The 21729-nt window shown below is 36.1% G+C and overlaps 1 protein-coding gene across 48 annotated transcripts in view; it reads left to right on the forward strand.

Annotated features, from left to right (window-relative positions):
* The window catches only part of Ptprd (protein tyrosine phosphatase receptor type D), a 2293154-nt gene that overhangs the window by 2123974 nt on the left and 147451 nt on the right, over positions 1-21729 (forward strand). For 25 of the 48 annotated variants that reach the window (XM_052717072.1, XM_052717069.1, XM_052717068.1 and 22 more), the window contains 5 exons: positions 1483-1509; positions 6416-6533; positions 13488-14075; positions 14510-14610; positions 15519-15778. In XM_052717072.1, the coding sequence (XP_052573032.1) occupies positions 1483-1509; positions 6416-6533; positions 13488-14075; positions 14510-14610; positions 15519-15778 (1094 nt within the window). The remainder of the gene's footprint in view (positions 1-1482; positions 1510-6415; positions 6534-13487; positions 14076-14509; positions 14611-15518; positions 15779-21729) is intronic. The other 23 variants (XM_052717106.1, XM_052717109.1, XM_052717107.1 and 20 more) reach the window with 5 other exon arrangements.

Consider the following 21729-nt stretch of genomic DNA (forward strand, 5'->3'; position numbering starts at 1 on the left):
ACACTAGGAAGGGCTTTTGTCAACTCTTTTCATTACAAATATGTACTTTATTATTATAGTCCTATTAAAATATGTAGATATGATAAAGAAGAAAGTTAGAAAGGCAGATTTAGTGGTGCTTTCAGACTTTTTCTAGCATATCTTGCCTTTCAGCACAGACTTTAATGACTATGGAATCATATTGTATGTATATGTGTATATGTATACACACACATTTCTAATCCCAATTGTTTGGTTCATAGAACTACTGAATCATTTGCTAGTGAGGGCTTTGAGTGTCATGGAAGGACACAGTTGTCAATGGGGCCCACTTTGCCTTAGACTTGTATGTTGTCACTGGTATGTTGGGTGTCTTCCAGTCCCTAAATCCCAACTTTCCAGAAAACCCCATTGTTGTGTGAATAAAAATGGATGCATAGTAAAGAAATTTTATAGAAACAGGATGAAAAGAGGTTATTAAATGTTTACTTTCACAAAGATAATTATAAACTCCAGAAAGTAGTTTTCATTTATTTATTTTTATTTCATGTACATTAGAGTTTTGCCATGGGTGTTGGGTCCCCAGGAACTGGAGTTACAGACAGATTTGACCTGCCCTGTGGGTGCTGGGAATTGAACCAGGGTCCTCTAGAAGAGTAGTCAGTACTCTTAACCACTGAGCCATCTCCCTAACCACAGAAAGTAGTTTTTAACAACTACAATTTCAAATATTAGAGGACCATCAAAAGTCAACTTTATTTTTATAAATTTTTATTTAAATTATACTGCTTTTAAAGTAGAATGTTCCCATGATGTAATGATAAAAAAAATTATGGCTGCTATTTTTAAAATCTCAAATTCCAGAAAACAAAATCAAGATCATGCTTTGATAACCTTCTTTGGTTTTTAGCTATGTTATATTATAAAACTGCATCTCTCTCTGCCTGTACTTTTATGTAGTTTTTATTTTTCTCTTCTTTATTTTGACATTTGTCTATTAATTATTTTTTTCCTAATTTTTTTCTTCTTCATTTCTCATTTGTTCATTGACTCTTTACTGAAATTTAATTACCTCTTTCATGTCTTCATTGAAACATATGACTTCAGAGTAAAAAAAAAGATAATAATTTAAATGGTAACTTAAATTAATTATATAACCCATGAAAGAAGTGAAAATTGATGGCATTGAATAGTATGAGGTCAGAAACATTAGATATTTGAGGTGTTATATTGACTTCTTTAGTAAACCATATAGTTAATAAAAATAAATATAAGCTAGTTTGATCAATAACAATAGCACATATTTACCTTAATCCCCTTAAAATGAGAATGTCTACACCATAATGCACCTATTCTTTGGAATGTTATTGTATATGTTGTTTTAATGAATGCATTTTCCTCTTTTAAATTAAATGAGGCTAACATCATCTTTATAAGGGTACAAGTTTCTCTTCATTTCTTTTTATTTTGTCCCCTTTCCCCAATTTTCTTAACTTCAATCAGTGGGAAATTGATGATACTACTGAACATGTGAGTAAATTTTTACTGTTTGACAAAAAAAAAAAAAAAAATCAGACCTTATATGCTTGTGTTTTCTCAACATCAGTCTTTCACTTACTCATGATTTGTTATCACATTTGCTTGGTTGCATGAACTAATGGACTCTTTTTAATTGGTCTTAACTATGTGTGTACTTTTCTTTTTTTTTTTTTTTTTGAATTTAAAAATACATTTTTATTGTGGAAAATCATAAGAATTAAGTTTAAAACATTTTCATCATAGTTCGATATTTTAAATCAATATTTAGCTACTAGAAGTAGAAACTGTAAAACATGACATACAGAATATGCATGTATACATATGCATAGGGACTTGTACACATAAACACACATATCCTTAATTTACTAATTAAATTGTAGCAATTTAAAAGTGAATTGTTATTAAACCTGAAAAATCTCTTTTTGAAATAAAAGAAAACTTTTGTTTTGATTTGAAAACTTTAAGTACATGGTCATTTTCTAGATAATTTCTAAATGGACTAGAGATTTGGTTAAAATGAAAATATCAGAAACAAATTTTGGTATATAGTACTTTTTTTTAACAATCTAAGAACTCTTTTATAATACCCTCCCCCAAAAGGTCAAAGTTTCCATAGAACCTGATGCATCATCTTGCTTTAAGACACGCTTTTGAAATACAGATCTGAAACCAGACAATTGATTTTGAAGGTCTGTGTTAGGTAGTTAATTAGTTAACACAGTATTTCTCAAGCCTTCCAACTATGACATGGCATATGGATTCTATTAGATCAAGTCAAATGAACCAAGGATTGCACACAGCCTATCTTCAGTAATTAATTATCCTAATTGAGCTACATTAACTTTCTGTCTTTGTACCAATAAGTTGTTGACATGTTGTTTTTGTTGGTACAATATACGGCAGTTAAATTTAAGACAGGAAAATATAAAGACATTAATAATAATTAGACAACATAGATTGCGATTCAGATAATAAAGTAAATATATCCAATTTGTTTGTAGGCCTGGGGAAACACATACTTTTCAATTTGTTTCTGGTTTTGTGAAATGAGCATGGTGCTATTGATTGCATAAGGAAGGTCATGAGCTCATAATGGTTTTTTTTTGTTTTTGTTTTTTTTTTTTATTTCTGCTACTAACTCTGCCTTATGATACAGTCAGAGGAAGCATGCTTTAAATGGAGTTATTCCAGATGGGTTATATCGGGTGTTTGATGTAGGTTACTAATACTTTCCACACTAGGGTTTTATAGTCACTATGTTACATAGTATAGGCCCGACACTGATTAACTCTACATAGACTTGGCTAAATTTTGTCACATATAGAAAAAATTGAATGGCAGTAAGTGTGTCATGTTAAGAAGTAAAGAATCTCACAGAAGGAGGATTCTCTTTAATGTATATGAGTAGCTTATGTTACTTTTAAAGGGCCTATTCTATGTAAGATAATCATGTGATAGGAAATCTACCATCCAAATTCTTAGAGGAATTAGGAAGAAGACTAGTAATATGTACACAATTCTGAAACAGTTATGAAATGCAGCCAAAGAAATGCCTTAAATAAAGGTATAGTCTTGGAAATGAATGGCAATGCTAACAGGGCTATAATTTTAGAGGTAACTGCTAGGAATGCCATTATTCTTGAGAACTTAAGAGATGACCATTGGTGACAGTATGTGTTTATATTTGGAACTAAGGAAGAACTGTTCACTGTTTGTAGCAATGCTCAGCAAGTGCAGCCATGGAGGTCAATGGGACTGACCTCTGGCCTTGTGTCAATGAACTTGCTAATTGGACACAAATAAGAGCTTTTTGTAATAAAATTACTGGGTAAAAGAGCAAAGAGATAAACTATGACAGCTGAGGTGTCAGTAGAAGATTAAGGAGTATTTCATTCCTTTGTTCTGGAGAAATATTGAAAAAATATTTGAAATAAATATAACATAGAGTTTACAAAGAGCATTTTCCTGCTTTTAGACTGAATAGAATTAGCATTCATTAATCTTTTGACAGTCATTATTATACTATATGCAAACTATATAGAGATGAATATGCGGTAAACATTGACCCTCAAAACCTCGTGGTCTATCAGGAAAGGTAGCCCTAACACAAGTCAAAGTGTTTTAAATGCCGACGAATAAAGCCACAAGGTACCATGAGACTTAATGTATAAATGTTTATTGCAGAAGCACAAGACTCTTTTCGGAGCTTTTGGAAAATATTAATAGTGTATCAGGTATCATAAAATTTAGTGCAAAGCAGTATTTTATATGACTAAGACCCATAGTAAGAGACACATATATGATAAGAGCCAGTGCATATGTGTGTCTGAAGGAAATAAAAGTTTTATAAAATCAGATTTATCTTTAAATCTATAATGAACTCAACATCTTGTGCTCAAGTCCATTGCATTTCTTATTTTGTTTAAAACTGGTCTTGGCTGATTAAATTGATTTCATGGCCCACTGAATGGATCACTACTTTGTTTAAAAAACAGTCACTTAATGGGTAAATTGGAGCATGAAAAGACAGAACATATGAAAAACAAATAGTTATATTTCTAATTAACTCATGAAGTGATCACAATTTAAGACAACAGAAATTAAGAAGCAGCAGCATTTTAAACCAAAAATTGACAGAAACTTGCTGATGAAGACCTTAAAGAAGAAAATAAAGTCAAAAGTAGCCCATGAATTTTAAAGAGGTATCAAAAGTAGTCCATAAATTTTAAAGAGGTATTAACAGTCATTAAAATGTAGATTAAGGGAGAGTCCCCTTTGGAGATTATTTTCCAGTTTTTCAAGTTGAACTTAAGGTGGGATAACACTGAAAAAGTCACAAAGAGATACCAGAAGATTCTATATTACATTGCTGCTTGGAGCAGAGGGCCAAATTGGGGCTGCACATTAACTTGGGATATAGTCAGAAATGATTATTTCAGGTTCCAAAATAAATGTAATATTTCCTAACATTAGAAGAAAATGAGGCTGACAGTATTGGGACAGAACCTTAGGAACACAGACTTTTAAGAGGCAAGACTCCAGGTAGGATGGGTGGTGATGAGGGACAGGAGGAACTATGACTTGAAGTGGTCACACTGTGTCACAGAGTAGCCCAATACCACCATGTAAGTGCATTCTATTTAAAGACAGGGAATGTAGCCCAAGTAATATCTTGATTGTGATAGTTGGGTTATGTGCAGCTAAGTTTAAAATAGTGCATAGGACTTGTTCTGTTTCAGTGTATACTACTTACTGTATCCTACAACAACCAGAGCAAAGAGAAAGACATCTGGCCATCTCTAATTTTATGGATGAAGGCCTTATAGTAGAATTAAAGTTGGCACACACTTGACCATTTACTTCTTCTATATGCCAAGGTTGTCTGCTATCCAGCAGTAGTCTTGGAAGACCTTGCAGGAAGTTAGCATCTATGCCATCATCATTTCTGGAATATTCAGTGTGTCCACCCTAATGTATAATATTGCTCCCAGGTAGTTACTTGGCCTGGGTGTCCTCTGTGATGATGGTGAAAGCATTTCAAGGTCCTAAAGATAAAATATATTTTTCTTACAAAGTCCATCTATGTGCCTGAATAAAACTTTCACGCACTCAACAGGATGATATTTGAATTGTTTCAATTTCCACAATGATGAATTTCTTATTCTTTTGAGAAAGTACCTTGTCAAAGCTGTCATATCTGGCCTCAGTTTCAGCAGTTATGTTCTGTGGTACCTGTAAATTGCTTTGCTAGGAAAATTTCTACTGTATTTCATGTGGTCTAGTCCATCACTCCTCACTCAATTCACATTGCCTTTAACTTGGGAAGACATTGAATACTTTCTTAAATGTATTCATAGTCAACTTGAAAACATAGTTTTGCCATAACAAGTGAAGCAGTTTGTTAATTGCTTTGTATATGTTCTGTATGTTTGTGTGGAATGTGTAAAGATCTAAGGAAAACACCAGAATAAGTCACTAGCCAGAGCTCTAGCTGAAGAATCATTTAACATCCAATTTAGAAAAACAGTTCAATGATCATCTAGTCTTAGATCCATTATAGCTCTGGGCCCTTAATAAAAGAAAACTAAGGATTTGCAGATAGATTGTCATTTGGGCCTTTTATAAATTATCAGAAATAATTAATTTAGTAAATATTACTAATCTCATAAACTCAAGTCTCATTCTTAATTGTATGGCCTACTCACTAAATATCCATAAATATTCTCATCATTATATGATGGCTTTTATTGTCACTCTGTTTAGTTAACCAGTAATCATTTCCTGATATCTTAAAAATAGTCTTTGGCCTCAAGAATATTTAGGTCTAAAAGGTCAACAACCATTTACCTAGCAACTTCCTGAGGGCAGAAATACTATGCTGATATCTGCCCCTCCAACAGTCTGGCTACCACTGCAGGGCATCAGTGTGGGAAAAATGCTCCCACAAAGTAACGGCTAGTGTATCAGAGTGCTGTGATAAACCAGACACAGTTCCAGGAATTTTCCTGATAAAACTCTCTTATCTTCCACCAACCCTTTGGGGTTCTAACTATGTTGGGAAATGTAAATAGGTAAGCTGCCCTGGATTGACAAACCAGTAATTTTTTATTTAAATATTTAAGAAAGTTTAAATTCAAGTGGTTCAGAAAGTCTGGTTCCAGATTTCTTTCTGAACTATTCCTCCTGAAAGCTGCTTCTGCGGATGTGCAAATACCCAGCCTCACTGTTAACATCAAGGCCCATCTCCATAGCATGAGCTGAAGGCATGGAACTTGAGCACTTAGCATGGCTTCAGGGCACGTCCAGGCATGCGCGGAATGAACATCAGCCACCTTGCTTTTCTTCAGGCTCTCCCTGGCATGTTTTAAATCAGTGTTCTTGGTGTGTGTCGTTTCAGGACATGATTATCTCTGGGCTACAGCCTGAAACGTCCTACTCCCTGACAGTCACAGCTTACACCACCAAAGGCGATGGTGCTCGAAGCAAGCCCAAGCTAGTGTCCACCACTGGGGCAGGTAATGTCTTCTGTGCATATTGTCAGCCATATTGCCGACTTTCAAATGGTATGGATGTAATCTACCGTTTTTTCATTAGGATATATTGAGAGAAAATAAATACACTGGTGGTCAACTTTGAAGTATTTTTCTAAGCTGAAAAGGTAAAAGAAGATCAAAATATATACTATTTCCAAATGATGCAGTAATTCATTCAAAAAGTCTTTTAGTACTAGGTATATAATAACACACAAGAAGTATTTCCTCTCATTCCATTTATTTTCTGAGCTGGATTACTAAATTAACAAATGAATGTGTGGTAAATTTTTCAGGATGTTCTAAGTAAGGATGTAGGCATATTATCTCCCAGGGGCTTTGAAGGATAAATGACTTAGAGAAAGGCTGTTTTTCTTCCTGTTAGATTTTTTTTGTTTGTTTGTCTGTTGTTTGTTTAGTATTGTTTGTTTGTTTTTATTTGAGACAGAATCTGGTTAAAAATGATCCCAGGCTGACATGGAACTTGTTTCCTCTCTGCCTCAGCCTCTTGGTTTCTATGACTGCAGTCATATGCCACCGTTGTCAGCAGAACGGGTTATTAGATTATTCAGTTATTAAAACTGAATGTAGAGGAGCAAGATTCATGAAGGTCAGGGGAAAAGGCATCTAAGCAGAGAAGTTGCACAGTGGTTCCACACCACCCCACATAGGGAATCTGGCTTTGTTTCTTTTCCTGTTGTTGTAAGAAAGACTCTGACAAACATAACTTTAGGGAGAAAGGACTGATTCTGGCATAAAGAACAGTCTGTCACACCAGAGAAGTCAAGGGCACAGGAATTTGAAACAATCGATCACATTACATCCCCAGTCAATAAACAGAGCAATGAATGCTGTGTTCAGGGTACTTTCTCCTTTTATTCTGTCTAGGACTCAAGTCCAGGCAGGGTTACTGCTCCCATTTAGGCTGGGTTTTCTCACCTAATTAAGATCATCCCCCAGAGGTCCTCCTTCTTGGTGATTCTGTCAAGTTAGCAGTTAACATTAACCATCATGAACCTTCCTAGAATGGAGTTGCCATATTGATTGGGTTCATGGCTTGCAGCTTTATATTTTCTCATTTCCCCCTTCACCTTGTCTGTGAGGCTTTAAAAGAAGATAACACAAAAGATGGAAAACAGAATATCAAAAGGCTAAATAATTTCAAATTGCTCCTTCTAGAAGGACCGGAAGCTTCTCTGGTACTTCTTTGACTTGCTTTGCTTGGCCACATAGGGAAAACCAGCAGGAAGAACTGGCATCAAAAACTGATAAATTAGGGATAATTACAGAAGGAATCTCCTCCAATCCCATCACAGAGCAGTCTCCCATGGAACTTCTCTGCTGTGGTTTTGATTTACTCCTCCTGAGATGCTTCTTGCACAACTTTATGGGAACGCCTTTCTACGTTCAGACAGAAAGCAGAGAACAGCTGTGATGTTGAGCACCCTCCTGGGTGCCATCTCACTGCCAAGTTTGTCTAAATGTCACAAGATTTGCCTCGCTTGCCTCCTGCCACCTGCGATTGCCTCAAGCAGCAGGAATACAGATGGCAGAACTCCTTCAAGACAGAGATTTTATTCTTCCCTTTTCTTTCCTTGCTTCTCTCTCTTTCTTTGACTTTTAAGAATTCCATTGTATCAAACACTTTGTGCCACACTAGAAAGTAGACATTCAGCGAAGACATGGTGGTATAGCATACAACTCTGATTATAGGATCAACCAGTGTTGGAACTTAGATCTATGAAAATATCCCTGACATGGAGTCCCAAGTTGAACACCCTAGGTTTGTTTACTTATATTCACGTACTTCTGTATTGCTAATGCCTTATGTGAATTATCAGATTCCCTACTACCCATGAAACGAGACCTAAGGACAAGGACATAGAAGCAGAGGGTTTATAGTCAAGCAACCCAAATCCTAACAAACGAAATGATACTTATTTTTTATAACATCAATTTTCATTACTGCACAAGATTTTTAGAACTGCCAGTCTTCCTCATGTTGTCCAATTATTTTGCTGTTTTCTTCTACAGTTTCCATTTTTTTTTATTTTTTTTTGCATAGATATTGTTTTATTGAAGCCTTGAGTTGTTACACAACTAATCATTATCCATGCACATAAAACATGCAAAACATCATTAAATGTCAGGAAGGAAGGTAGAGTATTGACATCCGCAAAACAAGAAATCTATTCAGTTCAGGGGCATAAGAGACCTGCAGCTTTAGATAACTTTAAATCTCAGTGACAAACTCATTAAAGAAACATGACATAGTCATGTGTATGATCAGTAATTTTCTTGTATTTTAGAGAGTAACGGTGAGACCTATGAGACAGCTCAGAGTGTACAGCCATTGCTGCTAAGCCTCAGAACTTGGTATCAATGCCTGGAACTGACAGGGAGGAGAGAACCATCTTCCCACAAGTTGTCTTCAGGCTTTCACACGTGCACCATGGCAGGTCATCACTACAAAATAGAGAAATGTGACAAAATTTCAATAAAAAGAGATACAATTAATTGACCTGGGTCCACTGCAAAATGATTTTGATGGTATTAGAGGCATACAACTTAAGTGATGAGTTCAATTTCATAAACTGAAGCAATTTAATGACAGAAATGTTATAAATATAGCAAAAAATATTCACTTATATCAGCCATACATACTTGTTAAGATTTACTAGACAAGAATATTATCTTTTAACTGAGAGAGGCTTGGGTAACAAAATGAAAATGCTCACAGTATAGATGCTTGAGTCATACTTATTGTTCTTATAGAGGCCATCTAATGCTCCTCCTGTACTGCTTTTCTACCTACCAGTAAAAAAGCATGACTTGGCCATGACTTAGTTCTGCACAATTAGTGAACAATGAATGAAAATTTATTCATTTAGAATACAATCACAAAAGTTCCTCTTGTGTTTCTGTGCTGGCAATTAACTCCTAGTAACAGTTATAAAGGCATATAGTTATAGCATCTGTGGATAATTTGGGAGTCCCCTTGAAATTTTATATTAACATTAAGAATATTGACTGTATACTTGTGTATTGTGTATTGTACACCATTTTTAGAATCTATAAGCAATCAATCCTTCAAACAGCAGTACTGGTACTAACTTAATCTGTGTAAGACTCATGACTGACATAGGAAACTCTTGTAGAAAGGAGCTAGCTTTCCTGTGTTTCAATGATTATGATGTGTGTAGTTTCTTTAATATTCTCACTTTTCTTTATCATAACTTGTGTACTGCCTAAGGCCTTGAGATTTAAGACAATCAAAGATTTCATTGTTTGGGGGACTGGGGAAACAATTTAGTATTACGAGCAGGAATTGCTCTTTCAGAAGACCTGAGTTCAGCTCCTAGTACCCATATCAAGTTGCTCACAACCACCTCTGACTCCAGCTCCACATCACCCTACTCTCTCTTCTGGCCTCTGTGAGGATCTGCACTCATGTGCACATTCTCTCACACAATAGCTGCATATAAACATAATTTAAAATAAAATTCAAAATTTCTTTGGTTTGACAGTTTCTGTATATTGTTCTATAAATGTCTGCACACTGTTGACCATCTGTGTTGAAAGGTGATCAAATGACAGTGACTGTGAGTTTGGAAAGAGCAGGCTAAGAGCAATGAGCTAGGCTCACTGAATTGCAATTATTTAAATTGAGGTTGAGTTTAGAACCATTGAGACAGAGGACCTCAGCTGACCTCCAGACATTGATCTTGCAAAGAATTTTGAGCTAACTACTTATATTAACCATTTCTGCTGCCCTAAAATATTTAGAGAATGAATAATATAATAAGGTAAAAAACGGAAAGTGCAGGAGGAGGCATTAACATATGGCAGAGGTCCAAAAGGAGGCACTGATATATCATGAAGGTACAAGAGGGGCCATTAATATGTCGTGATAGACAGTGTTAGCTTATTGATGATGTAGCTTGCCCTCTGTGTCTACTGTTTACTAAGATGAGGTTAAGCCTGACTTTAGCTTTTCTCTGTGTATGTAACTCTTCTAACACTGTTTAAGCTTTCAACCATTAATGAGGTACAAAGTAGAGCAATGACTCCATTACTGGCCAGACCTTTAAATGTCCCTACTGTCACCCATGAACCTTGGTCCAGAAGCTATATATAGTATCATCTTCTCCACATCCTCATCTTTATCAGTAGGTAAGTATACATGTACAAACACAGATACCCTGTGAACCTTCACTTTCCTGCTCTGGCTCCTGTATGTCTGGACACAAGGTTTTGTGTAATGCAGACAAACTGTAAATGTCTCCTTTTTACAGAGCTTCTTGGTGTCACAAATGAAGTGGTTCTCTTGCCATTATATGAACATTTGGCAAATTCTTTTTCACAATATGTGGAGTGATATAGAACTTGTTTCTTCCCCTTTTTATACTATTGTTTTCTTGGTAGAATATAGCAACCCTGTAAAGCCATTATCCCAACTTCTTTAGACTCCACACATAGTTTTTATTATGCAGTGTGGAGAATTTAAGCTTCCCTCCATGTGGCCAGTCTATTATAGATGGCAGTGTGAGTTCATCTCCTTAAGACTTCAATATTCAATTCTTTAATGAGTTCTTCACCTGATATTTTGTGGTGTTTCCAATAGGTGCCTGAGACAGAGTTCTTATGTTTAGTTACATTTCTATCTGGGAAACAAATGACTATTTTGGGCAAAACCAAGGTGCTTTGAGAACTGTAGTGGACAAGAGTGGATTAGAAGTGATGCTGGGGCTTGTAGAACATTATTGGACCCCATGGTCTCCAGCCTAAGAGCCTTTTATCACAGAATAATGTGGAATGTAGCAGCATTGTAAAAGCATCTAAATATGTCTATCTTAGTTTTGACTCCTATGGAAGAGCAATTGTATGTTTTCACTAAGTTATCAGTATTGTTTATAATTTGCCTGTCTACTATATTTTTTGATAATTTGAGTCTTAACAGCATTTTAAATGGAATTACTACCTGGGTAATAATAAAATCATATACTGCTAGCAAATCTATATGTGCTTTTATCAAAAAAAATGTAAAAGTATTTTCACTTTTGCTGACTCTTTATGCTTCTTACTGAAACAAGAGGGGCAGAATACATATGATTGTGTTGTTTCTTAAAACCAGAATTTTAGAAAAGGTTAATAAATACATTTAATAAAATTGATTGTTCCTAGAGGATGTGAAACCAAGAATTACATCCCCATTTCATAGTTTTGAATAGCTTTTGTTTATTAAAGGATATGTTCTCTGCTTGAGGCACCAATTATACCATGTTTTTTTTTTTTCTTAACAGAGCTCACTTTTGAGAAAAAAATAATGTAAGCTCTATATATACATGAAGTGATATGTATGGTCCCTACCAGTGTCTTGCATAAATTGATATTTTTTAATCTTAAGTATTCTGCATTCTGAAAGTCTCCTAGTTCAATGTGAACTTGTTAAGAATATATTTCTCTGAGAAACAGTGAATTCACAGTGGTTACAGTCCTGGCCAAACACATACATATCTATATCATTTCCAAACTTTATAAACTATTTTTCAATATATTGGAGGTTTGCTGATTTACATACACATACTCTGAATCTCCCCAGTATGTGAATGACAGCTCTTACTCCAGGGATTAAGGAACACACCCTTGAGCACACCTCATACCCACTTGGGCTTCAACTTTCTGGCATATAAAATGAGCATGTTAACCAGATATCATGCAGGCTTCTTGGATTACCTACTGCCTCATCATCTGCCTATGCTTTTCTTACAATGTGTCAACATCCCTATGATGCTCCTCTATCTCCTCTCTCTCGGTAGTGTAAGCTTTTCCTTCACCCTGTTCTTTTCCTTTTTCTTTATATAGATTTGGCTTGCTTCTGTTTGAAACGTTCTCCCCCAACTTTCCCTTTTTTAGACAACTCCTGGTGCAACTCTAGCCTGTGCTATCAACTCCAATAATACTTGGTTTATTATTAAAAATACCATATGCGCCGGGCGGTGGTGGCGCACGCCTTTAATCCCAGCACTCGGGAGGCAGAGCCAGGTGGATCTCTGTGAGTTCGAGGCCAGCCTGGGCTACCAAGTGAGTTCCAGGAGAGGCGCAAAGCTACACAGAGGAACCCTGTCTCGAAAAACCAAAAAAAAAAAAAAAAAAAAAAAAAATACCATATGCAATAGGCCCTAAATGATCACATTGCACATCTTGATATATATAATCTAACTGGAAGTGTGTCCCCAGAGGAAAGTAGCTCCTAAGCACAAACAGTCCATCGCTCTGATAATTATGATTAATATTAGTGAAAATCTTTCATCTGTAACTCTTCATTTAATAATTCACAATAACAAAATGTTGAAGTTCATAAGGGTAACTTGTGTGTAGATAGAAAAATTACAAAGAAGTACAAATGGATGCATAGTCGAAGGTGTGGACTGTGGTTCTGGATATGTTCTACAGCTCTCTCACTTGTACATCTAACCTTAGAAAGTTTCCTAGTTCTCTGGGCTTCTTTTTCATTACATAGAATGGAGATAGTAATAACCCTCTAGAACATACAATGAGGAGTGAGCATTTAAATCTAAGATGCACTATGTATAATATGCTTTTTACAATATTAGTGCATTGTGCATAATAATTAATCTCTGTAGTTATTCTTCTCATTGGCTATATCTAGTTTGTTAATCATTACTTGGATTCATTTCTCTGTGGCAAGCATAAGCCTTGATGCACAAAGGTTATATTCATTAGCAAATTCTGTTTCAGCCTACTCTACTAAAGAAAGAAAAAAAAGATTGTTTGACAATACTATGTAGGATAAACATTGTTTTGTTTATAAACACTGAAAGGAGAGTAATGGTAGAGTGATTTCCTGACTTGGCAATACCTGACATGTGATCATAAATGGTAGTCATTCTTACCGCTCCATCCTGTGTGCTCTAGTTCCAGGGAGACCCCGGCTTGTGATTAACCACACTCAAATGAATACTGCTCTCATTCAGTGGCACCCCCCTGTGGACACATTTGGACCCCTTCAGGGCTATCGTCTAAAGTTTGGCAGGAAAGACATGGAGCCCCTCACTACTCTTGAATTCTCTGAGAAGGAAGACCACTTTACAGCCACAGACATCCACAAGGGCGCATCATACATCTTCAGACTCTCAGCCAGAAATAAAGTGGGCTTTGGGGAGGAAATGGTGAAAGAAATTTCTGTTCCAGAAGAAATACCAACTGGATTTCCTCAAAACCTCCACTCAGAAGGCACCACTTCAACCTCCGTTCAGTTATCTTGGCAACCACCTGTCCTGGCAGAAAGAAATGGCATTATCACCAAATATACCATCCTGTATAGGGATATCAACATTCCCCTTCTTCCAATGGAACACCTTATTGTTCCAGCTGACACCTCTATGACACTCACTGGCTTAAACTCAGATACTACATATGATGTAAAAGTACGTGCTCACACGAGCAAAGGGCCCGGGCCATATAGTCCCAGTGTCCAGTTCAGGACACTGCCTGTGGATCAAGGTAGGATTTGTCTACTTATGGCCTTCCTCCTTTAAAGGAATATCAATCTTTGGAAATCAATATTTTGAAGCTGTAAATAACTGATCGGCCCATTCATATTAATAGGTTCAGCACTACAAGCAGGTAAAGTATGTATGACTTACTCCACTTTAAAAATCGTAGACTTCAGTTATAGAATGACACTGCAGGTCTGGTTGGCAGTACTCTGTGTCCTCAGGTAAGATAAACAGAGGATAGTTGACTCAATTGGAGACAAAGGAGAGTGCTTTATGAGAATGGGTATTAAAAATGAATGCTCTAAACAGGTAGGCAAATCACATTTCTCTCTTTGCTCTATGTAGGCAGCATCTGTCCTAAGCACTGTGATCCATGGTGGAAAAGAACAAGTTATATGCTTTAAGAATAGTTTAAATACACAGTTTTTCCTTTTCCAGCAGTGTTTGCAAAAAATTTTCATGTCAAAGCAGTTATGAAGACTTCAGTGCTGCTGTCTTGGGAGATTCCAGAGAATTACAATTCTGCTATGCCTTTCAAAGTAAGTGTCCTTTAGGTGTCATGGGGATAAGTAGAAGGAAGAGTTCATCTCATGATGGTACATTATTTGTAACAAATACAGCAAACTTTGATTTGGACACATAGGCCAAGGATGTAGTTCAGTGGTAGAGCGCTCGCTCCCCTAGCACATGTGAAGCTCTGAGTTAGCCCACCTATCCTACACAACAAAGGTGATTGGGGCTCTTAGGTTCTATTCTTATTTGTGGAAGACTTTCATCAAAGAGTTGCATTTGGTGCTTTGACAGTGTGACCTTTCCATTCTGGAGAGTAAACAGACACTCAGAGCCACAGCTGGCAAGACTTACATGGTACCTAGTACATTGAACTTGAACTTTTTACATCAAACTGATACTTTTTGTTTCTATAAAAGTAAGGAATCTGCATGATTTCTATTAATTTATAATATAATATTCTGGAAAATTTTAAGTGTATTTATTGGTCTGAATTCCTAGTACTTTAAAAATAAAGCACTGTCTTGCCACTGAGATCTTGAAAAAAAAACAGCAGTAAGTATTTGTGAAATTAATATAAAAATATTTTTGGTAAATGAAAATATATTTAGAGCAGTATTTAAAAATTCCTGATAAATTATGTGTATAATAGTATAATACATTGAAAATCCAGAACACATTCCATTAAGATCACATGTGATTGACAGCTTAAATATTGAAAAATTATTGTACTTTGTTATTGTGCATTTTTGAGAGACTTGGGAACATTTTACCTTTACTCAGTAAGAACTATCAAGAGAAACGATGCAGTTGCCAGAATAACAAATACTTATGGGATTAAGAATTGCCTAGAAATAGAATTGAGCTGGCAAAGCAAGTCAATTAAAAAATGGTTTAGAAAATGATAACCGATTTGTGATTGGTTGTATCTCGGTAGATTCTTTACGATGATGGGAAGATGGTAGAAGAAGTGGATGGCCGAGCGACTCAGAAGTTAATTGTTAACCTGAAGCCTGAGAAATCATACTCCTTTGTGTTAACCAATCGTGGGAACAGCGCCGGCGGGTTACAGCATAGGGTAACAGCAAAGACGGCCCCAGATGTGCTCCGTACCAAGCCTGCCTTCATTGGGAAGACCAACTTGGATGGCATGATTACTGTGCAACTACCTGATGTTCCTGCAAATGAAAACATAAAGTAAGTTAAGGGAAGAAAGTCAAGTAAATATGAAGACTTCAGTGCTACTGTCTTGGGAGAGTCCAGAGAATTACAATTCTGCATTTCAGTGTTATTGCTGTTATAGAAGAATGGATCTCTGACTATAGTGTGGAAGATTCTTCTGTGTAGGCTCATAGTCTAACTTTCTAGTTCCCTCACACTCTCTGTGTATATTCATGTTAACACAGTCCCATCAGTGTAACAATGCATTTCTTTTCTGTTCCAGCCATATTATTTTGAAAGGGAGATGACAAGTTGCTAAAATGAAATTTATGGTAGTTTATAGAATACAGTTGATAATCGACTGGTAGCGGGCAAAAAAAATAATACTTGCTATAGCTGAAGAAAGTATTAAAATGTACAAAAAGACTGAAGCTACAAGTATTTAAATAATTGACAGTAATGTATGATATTGAGATTTTATCTGTGTGCTGAAATATAAGAAGAGTTCAAGTGCAAGTACAAAATAACATTGAAGGGAAAAGATTTGAAAATGCAACATAGAGTATAGTGTAAAAAGCCAGGAGACCAGAGGCACAAAATTAAGTTCAGTTAGTTGAGAAGTTTGTCTAAAGACATATACTTAGCTGGTTTCATAACTCTTAGATAAAAAGACAGTGTCATTGAAGTATATGGCCATGAAAAGAATGTCGTCTCTGTCCTCCGTGAGCCTGGCATAGAGTAAGATAAATGAGAAGACAGACAGTCATGTAAGTTATTCTCAAGAGTGACCACGCTAGGATGATATGAGTCCAGTGCATTTCTGAACATAATTTTGAAGATCAAATGAGGAGCTTACAAAATTTAATAGTCAGAAAGTTATATGTCAATGGACAGTGTCCATTTTAGTTAGGGCAGTAAATGATGCTGTGATGCTGGAGCCCAGAGCACTCGAACAAGATGGGACAGGGGTGGTGATGGTGAGGTAGACAAGAGTCCTGTGTGCTTAGCAGGGGGAGGTGTATTCTGCAGACAGCAGAAACCCACTCAAGCTCTGGGTGTAGGAACCAGTGTCACATCAGTTAGGTGATGCCTCACTTTTATCTTTCCATTTTAGGAGACATTTACTGGATATCTCGTGACATATTAGATATAACTGTTACATGTTTGGGGTGGAAAACACATTTTCCTTTTACTGTCTAACATGATGAAGTTGTTGGGAAATATCTGAAGTTGTACAGAAAGGCATTTGTACATAGTTCATGTACTGCTGGAATGAGCGGAGCTCCCGAAAGTAGTAGAGAAAATTGTTGAGAAGTCATCACACAGTCCGTTGACATTTGACAGATTACACAACTACAAAGCAGGACAAATAGTGGTCCATGCAGGAGGCAGAGGGAGAGGAGAGACGCTAGAGCGGAAGTGCAGTAGGGGTCAGCATCTGCCTTAAAGAGATCAAAGAGAGGAACCATGTCACACATGACTCAGATTTGAGCTTAGATAACCAAATGGAAAGTGCTGCTATATACCAAAGGGGTGAAGTATCAAGAGGAAATCAGATGCAAAATGGGCAAGGTTACTATTCATCAAAATCTGTGAAATATCAAGAAGAAATCACTGTTTAACTCAGCAGCTCAGATGTACTTTAAATGAAGTCTTTGGATGAGCTATCAAGGTAGAAATGTGGGTTCATAAGGGTTAATTGGTACCAAGGGCAAAATTCTAGAAGTGACCATAGCAGCAGTAGTTTCATAGGGACGGACAAAACGTTGAAGCCATAAGAAGAAAATATGAAACAAAAGATAAAACACAAAGGTGGCAATAAGAAGAGAGCCCATGGAAGATACAGAGAATGGCTTCTTGTAAAGAGAGCACCTGAACCAGGACACAATGGCCAAGGGACTATGTAATGGGATGGGACATGTAAACAGTAAGTGCAGAACTCCAAGTTCCAGCCAGGTGTGATGGCACACCTGTAACTCTAGCACTGGGAAGCCTGAGGCAGGAAGATTGGAAATTTTCAGGCAGCCTGACTTAATAGCAAGTCTTTTTCTCAATGACACAAAACTACAAAAGAGTCCCCAAATCTCTGGAAAACTGAAAGGAAGTAATGAGAAAAACAAGTTTTAAAATGTAAAATAATGAAAGAAGAAATGTAAGTGAAGTATAATTTGTGAGATTCACTCAGGATTAAGTAATATTTTGACCCACTTTAGACTCACCAAAATCAATCTTTCCTCCACAGACCTTCACTTGACGTTTATTTGATAAAAATGATGGCAGGTTTCAGCACAAGTAATAGAATTTTCAAAATGTTACTAGTAAAATAAATTCACTGAGATAAGGTCTTCATTTTGTCTAATCTTCTTTTTCAGTTTCTGAAAATTAAAAGTGAAAATACAATACCAGTATACTTTTTATCTAAGTAAAATTTAATAAGAGTGTAAGATTATATTTATATATGTATTGACTTTTTAATTCTTTATGAGACTTTATTACTATTAACATATAAACATATGTTTTTGAAAACACTTGATTGAAATATATACAAAGTGGTAGAAGCTACATGTGGTGACACATGCCTTTAGTCTCAGCACTTGTCAGGCAGAGGCAGGACCATCTCTGTGAGTTTGGGGCCAACCTGGTCTACATAGTGAGTTCCTGGCCAACCAGGACTACATGGTAAGACCCTGTCTCACAAAAAAAAAAAAAGAAAAGAAAAGAAAAAAAAGGTACATACTTAACATGCAGAATTTGATCACTTTTTAATCATAATTATCATCCATTCAACTGTCAAATCCCTAGATATGGCAGATACACTTTGAGCAACCATGATGTGCCAGGCAATGTGGCAGAGGTTCAGTGAGAAAATGCAGAATACATCACTACTCTTAAGCAACACAGTTCCTTGGGAGACTTGAACAGTGATGTTTGTCAGAAAGTTATATGGCTTGCTAGGCTCCTATCCTAGGTTTAATAACTCAGAGAGGCATCTTGGAGAAGGTGACATCTATCCTCAGGCTTTAAGAATAACAAATTCAGGATGCTATCTGGGTGGGGAGCCAAGTGCTCACATCAGAGACCAGGGAAATGCTGGTACATGTTCTCTTACACCAAATCCTTACCAGTCTGCTTAGATTTTTCAGTTAAAATCAAGCAAATCCATATTGTGTACACAGTATATTTCCAGTACTGTATTTAGGAATAGAAAAGTGACTGAAATGAAGTACTATCTTATCATAAGAGACAGCAAACAAGCCGGGCGGTGGTGGCGCACGCCTTTAATCCCAGCACTCGAGAGGCAGAGGCAGGCGGATCTCTGTGAGTTCGAGGCCAGCCTGGGCTACCAAGTGAGTTCCAGGAAAGGCGCAAAGCTACACAGAGAAACCCTGTCTTGAAAAACAAAAAAAAAAAAAAAACAAAAACAAAAAAACAAAAAAGAGACAGCAAACAGTTGTCATGGATCTGATGGAGTAGGGGGCTATGGAAACAGAAATTCTGCCAGCTCTATATGGGGACGTTTAGGGAAGCGTGCTGAAGGCATTGGTTAATATTTAATGTGAGTTTTGAAAGTTAAGAAAGATGAGGGAGCTGAAAAGTTATAAATGATTATGAAACAGTGGGAAATGTGGATGATAAATTCAATCCATTAGATAAAACTCATGTGTTTCCTGGAACAAACTACTAGAAAGGTGAACAGAGCAAAACATAGTCAATGACATTGAGACTGACTTTGTCTTCATAGCTGATGCAGAAAATGAGCCAAATCCTTGTTCAAGTGTTACACAGTCCTTAGTGAGAACTGGTGTTTTTATTCATTGGTGGCAAATTTTAGTTTTATGTTTCAACTTCTGAATGAGTTCAGACGTTCCAGAATGTTTTCTGTGTTTTAGGGTTTTGTTTGCTTTTTTTTTTCTTTTTAGCTTGTTTAACTTTACTTTTTCCTATGTACTTTGTCTACATCTACTTGAAAAAAGAGTCAGGGAAAAGTTATAAAATATTGATAACAAATAGGAGACATCATTGATGAAGTAGGGAAAGAAAACAAACTGTTACAGAAAAAATATTTTCTAAAAATATCCTCAGAAATGCATTTCTTCCTTCTGGAGAAACAAAAGAACAAAAACTAAATTTAAAAACACTTGAATGGGGAGACATCAGACCCATAGGGAATAAAAAGCAGATATGTTATTGAAAATTTATAACAAATTCATACTGATATGTTTATATTAATAAATTGATTTCTGAGGCTTCTTGAAGGAATAATAGATGAAACATGTCCATTCTATCATCTCTATTTCTTTCTCTACACGACATGAGAGTCTTTTTAAGGTCTTGTATCATCCTGTATCATTTGCAATAGTTGGCAAGTTTTGAAATTGAAAATGCTGTAGTGGTTTGTCCAGTAATCTATGAAAGAAATGCAGAAAGGAAGTAGAATTCATATCTGACCTGTGGTTGCTAACGTCTTAACTACAGTCTATCTGAAACAGTGCTGAATGGCATTTTCCATAGTCTAGCAAAGCAATTTGATAATTGAAGGCTATTTGCTTACTAAGAGAAAACATGCTTTTTTCAGTTCTATCCAAGTTAATTGTGAGGTCTTAACTTTTAACCTGTCACTCTTCACCTTATGCTAATTTAATGGTTTCTTATTCATTTAAAATATTCATTTGTTTATGTATGTGTTTATAACAGGGCCTGCTCGGCCTGAATAAACCTTAAGATGGTGTAGGTTACCCTAGAGCTGGAGTTACAGGGGCACCACATGATTTGAATACTGGGAACTGAACTCAGGTCCACTGGAAGAGTGGAAAGGACTCTTATGTTAAAGCCATCTCTACAGCGACAGATTTTTATAAATTTACTGAAGACACAGCTTCTTATTTCCTTCTTTTTCTGGTACTTGGTTCTTATATTGTCTTGTTGAGACAAGCAAATGGCTAGATTATTTTGGAAACAACCTCAAGAATGCAGCAGGCTGTGGTGTCATGGATTCTGTGATGCTTTATTCTTACTTCTTAATAGCTTTGTGTACAGAATGCCAAACAGAAAATGCTATGATGCCACCATTCTTTCAAGGTGAGCCTTAATGACAGAGGGCATTCCTGTGGTTTTTATGGAGCAACATTTTACTCTGAGTGATTAGGACAAAAAGCATATGACTGATTATGCTGAGTGATAAAGCTACTGCCAGGTACCAGGTATATAAATTAGTTTAATAACAATCAATTGCTTAATTTCAGAACAGAAATGAAATCCAAAAAAAAAACCTATATTCTATATGGGCAGTGCACACATTTGGTACACATACATACAGGGAAAATACTCATACACATGAAATAATATAAATAAATTAAGAAATAGTAATTTAAAATGCCCCCTAGACAGATATTAGAACCAAAAGTGTTCCAGCACTTATATCCAGCCCCACGGCTGTGCTGCTGGGAATGCTGTAATCACTACATTATGTAGGTTGCCAGAGTTACAGGAGAGATAAGGGAAGCCTTCCTGTTTATCACTCAACTGCTTCATCAGTGAAGGGCATTAAGCTAAGTATAAATAACTTCCCATAGTACACACAGCTAAAAAGATTCAACATCTTAATTTGAAGATAGAAATTGGAAAGATCATTCAACCTACTGTTGGATTTCTATGATAAAATAATTTTGTTTAAGCATTACACACAAAACATAACAGGAAAAAATTATGTGAAGATTGACATTCATCTTTGAACTTTGAAAAAAGATTTTGACCTCCCAGTTAAATAACAAGTTTCAAAATGCCAAGTCATATTGTTAATGCTAAAAGGCTGGCTGCATTTGAAGTAGGACCATGTTACAAAGACCATAACTTGCATTTTCTCATAATTATATGGAGCTGGGTCCCTTGATGATAGTATATTAAACTAAATTACTGAAACTTGCTTAATATAGTTTAAATTCTGAAGGTTAGATTTAACTTGTTTAGTTAAATCTAATATACAGAGA

The sequence above is a fragment of the Peromyscus californicus genome, unplaced genomic scaffold, assembly GCF_007827085.1.
Source record: "Peromyscus californicus insignis strain IS unplaced genomic scaffold, ASM782708v3 Scaffold_5__1_contigs__length_169319896, whole genome shotgun sequence".
Classification (NCBI taxonomy): Eukaryota; Metazoa; Chordata; class Mammalia; order Rodentia; family Cricetidae; genus Peromyscus; species Peromyscus californicus.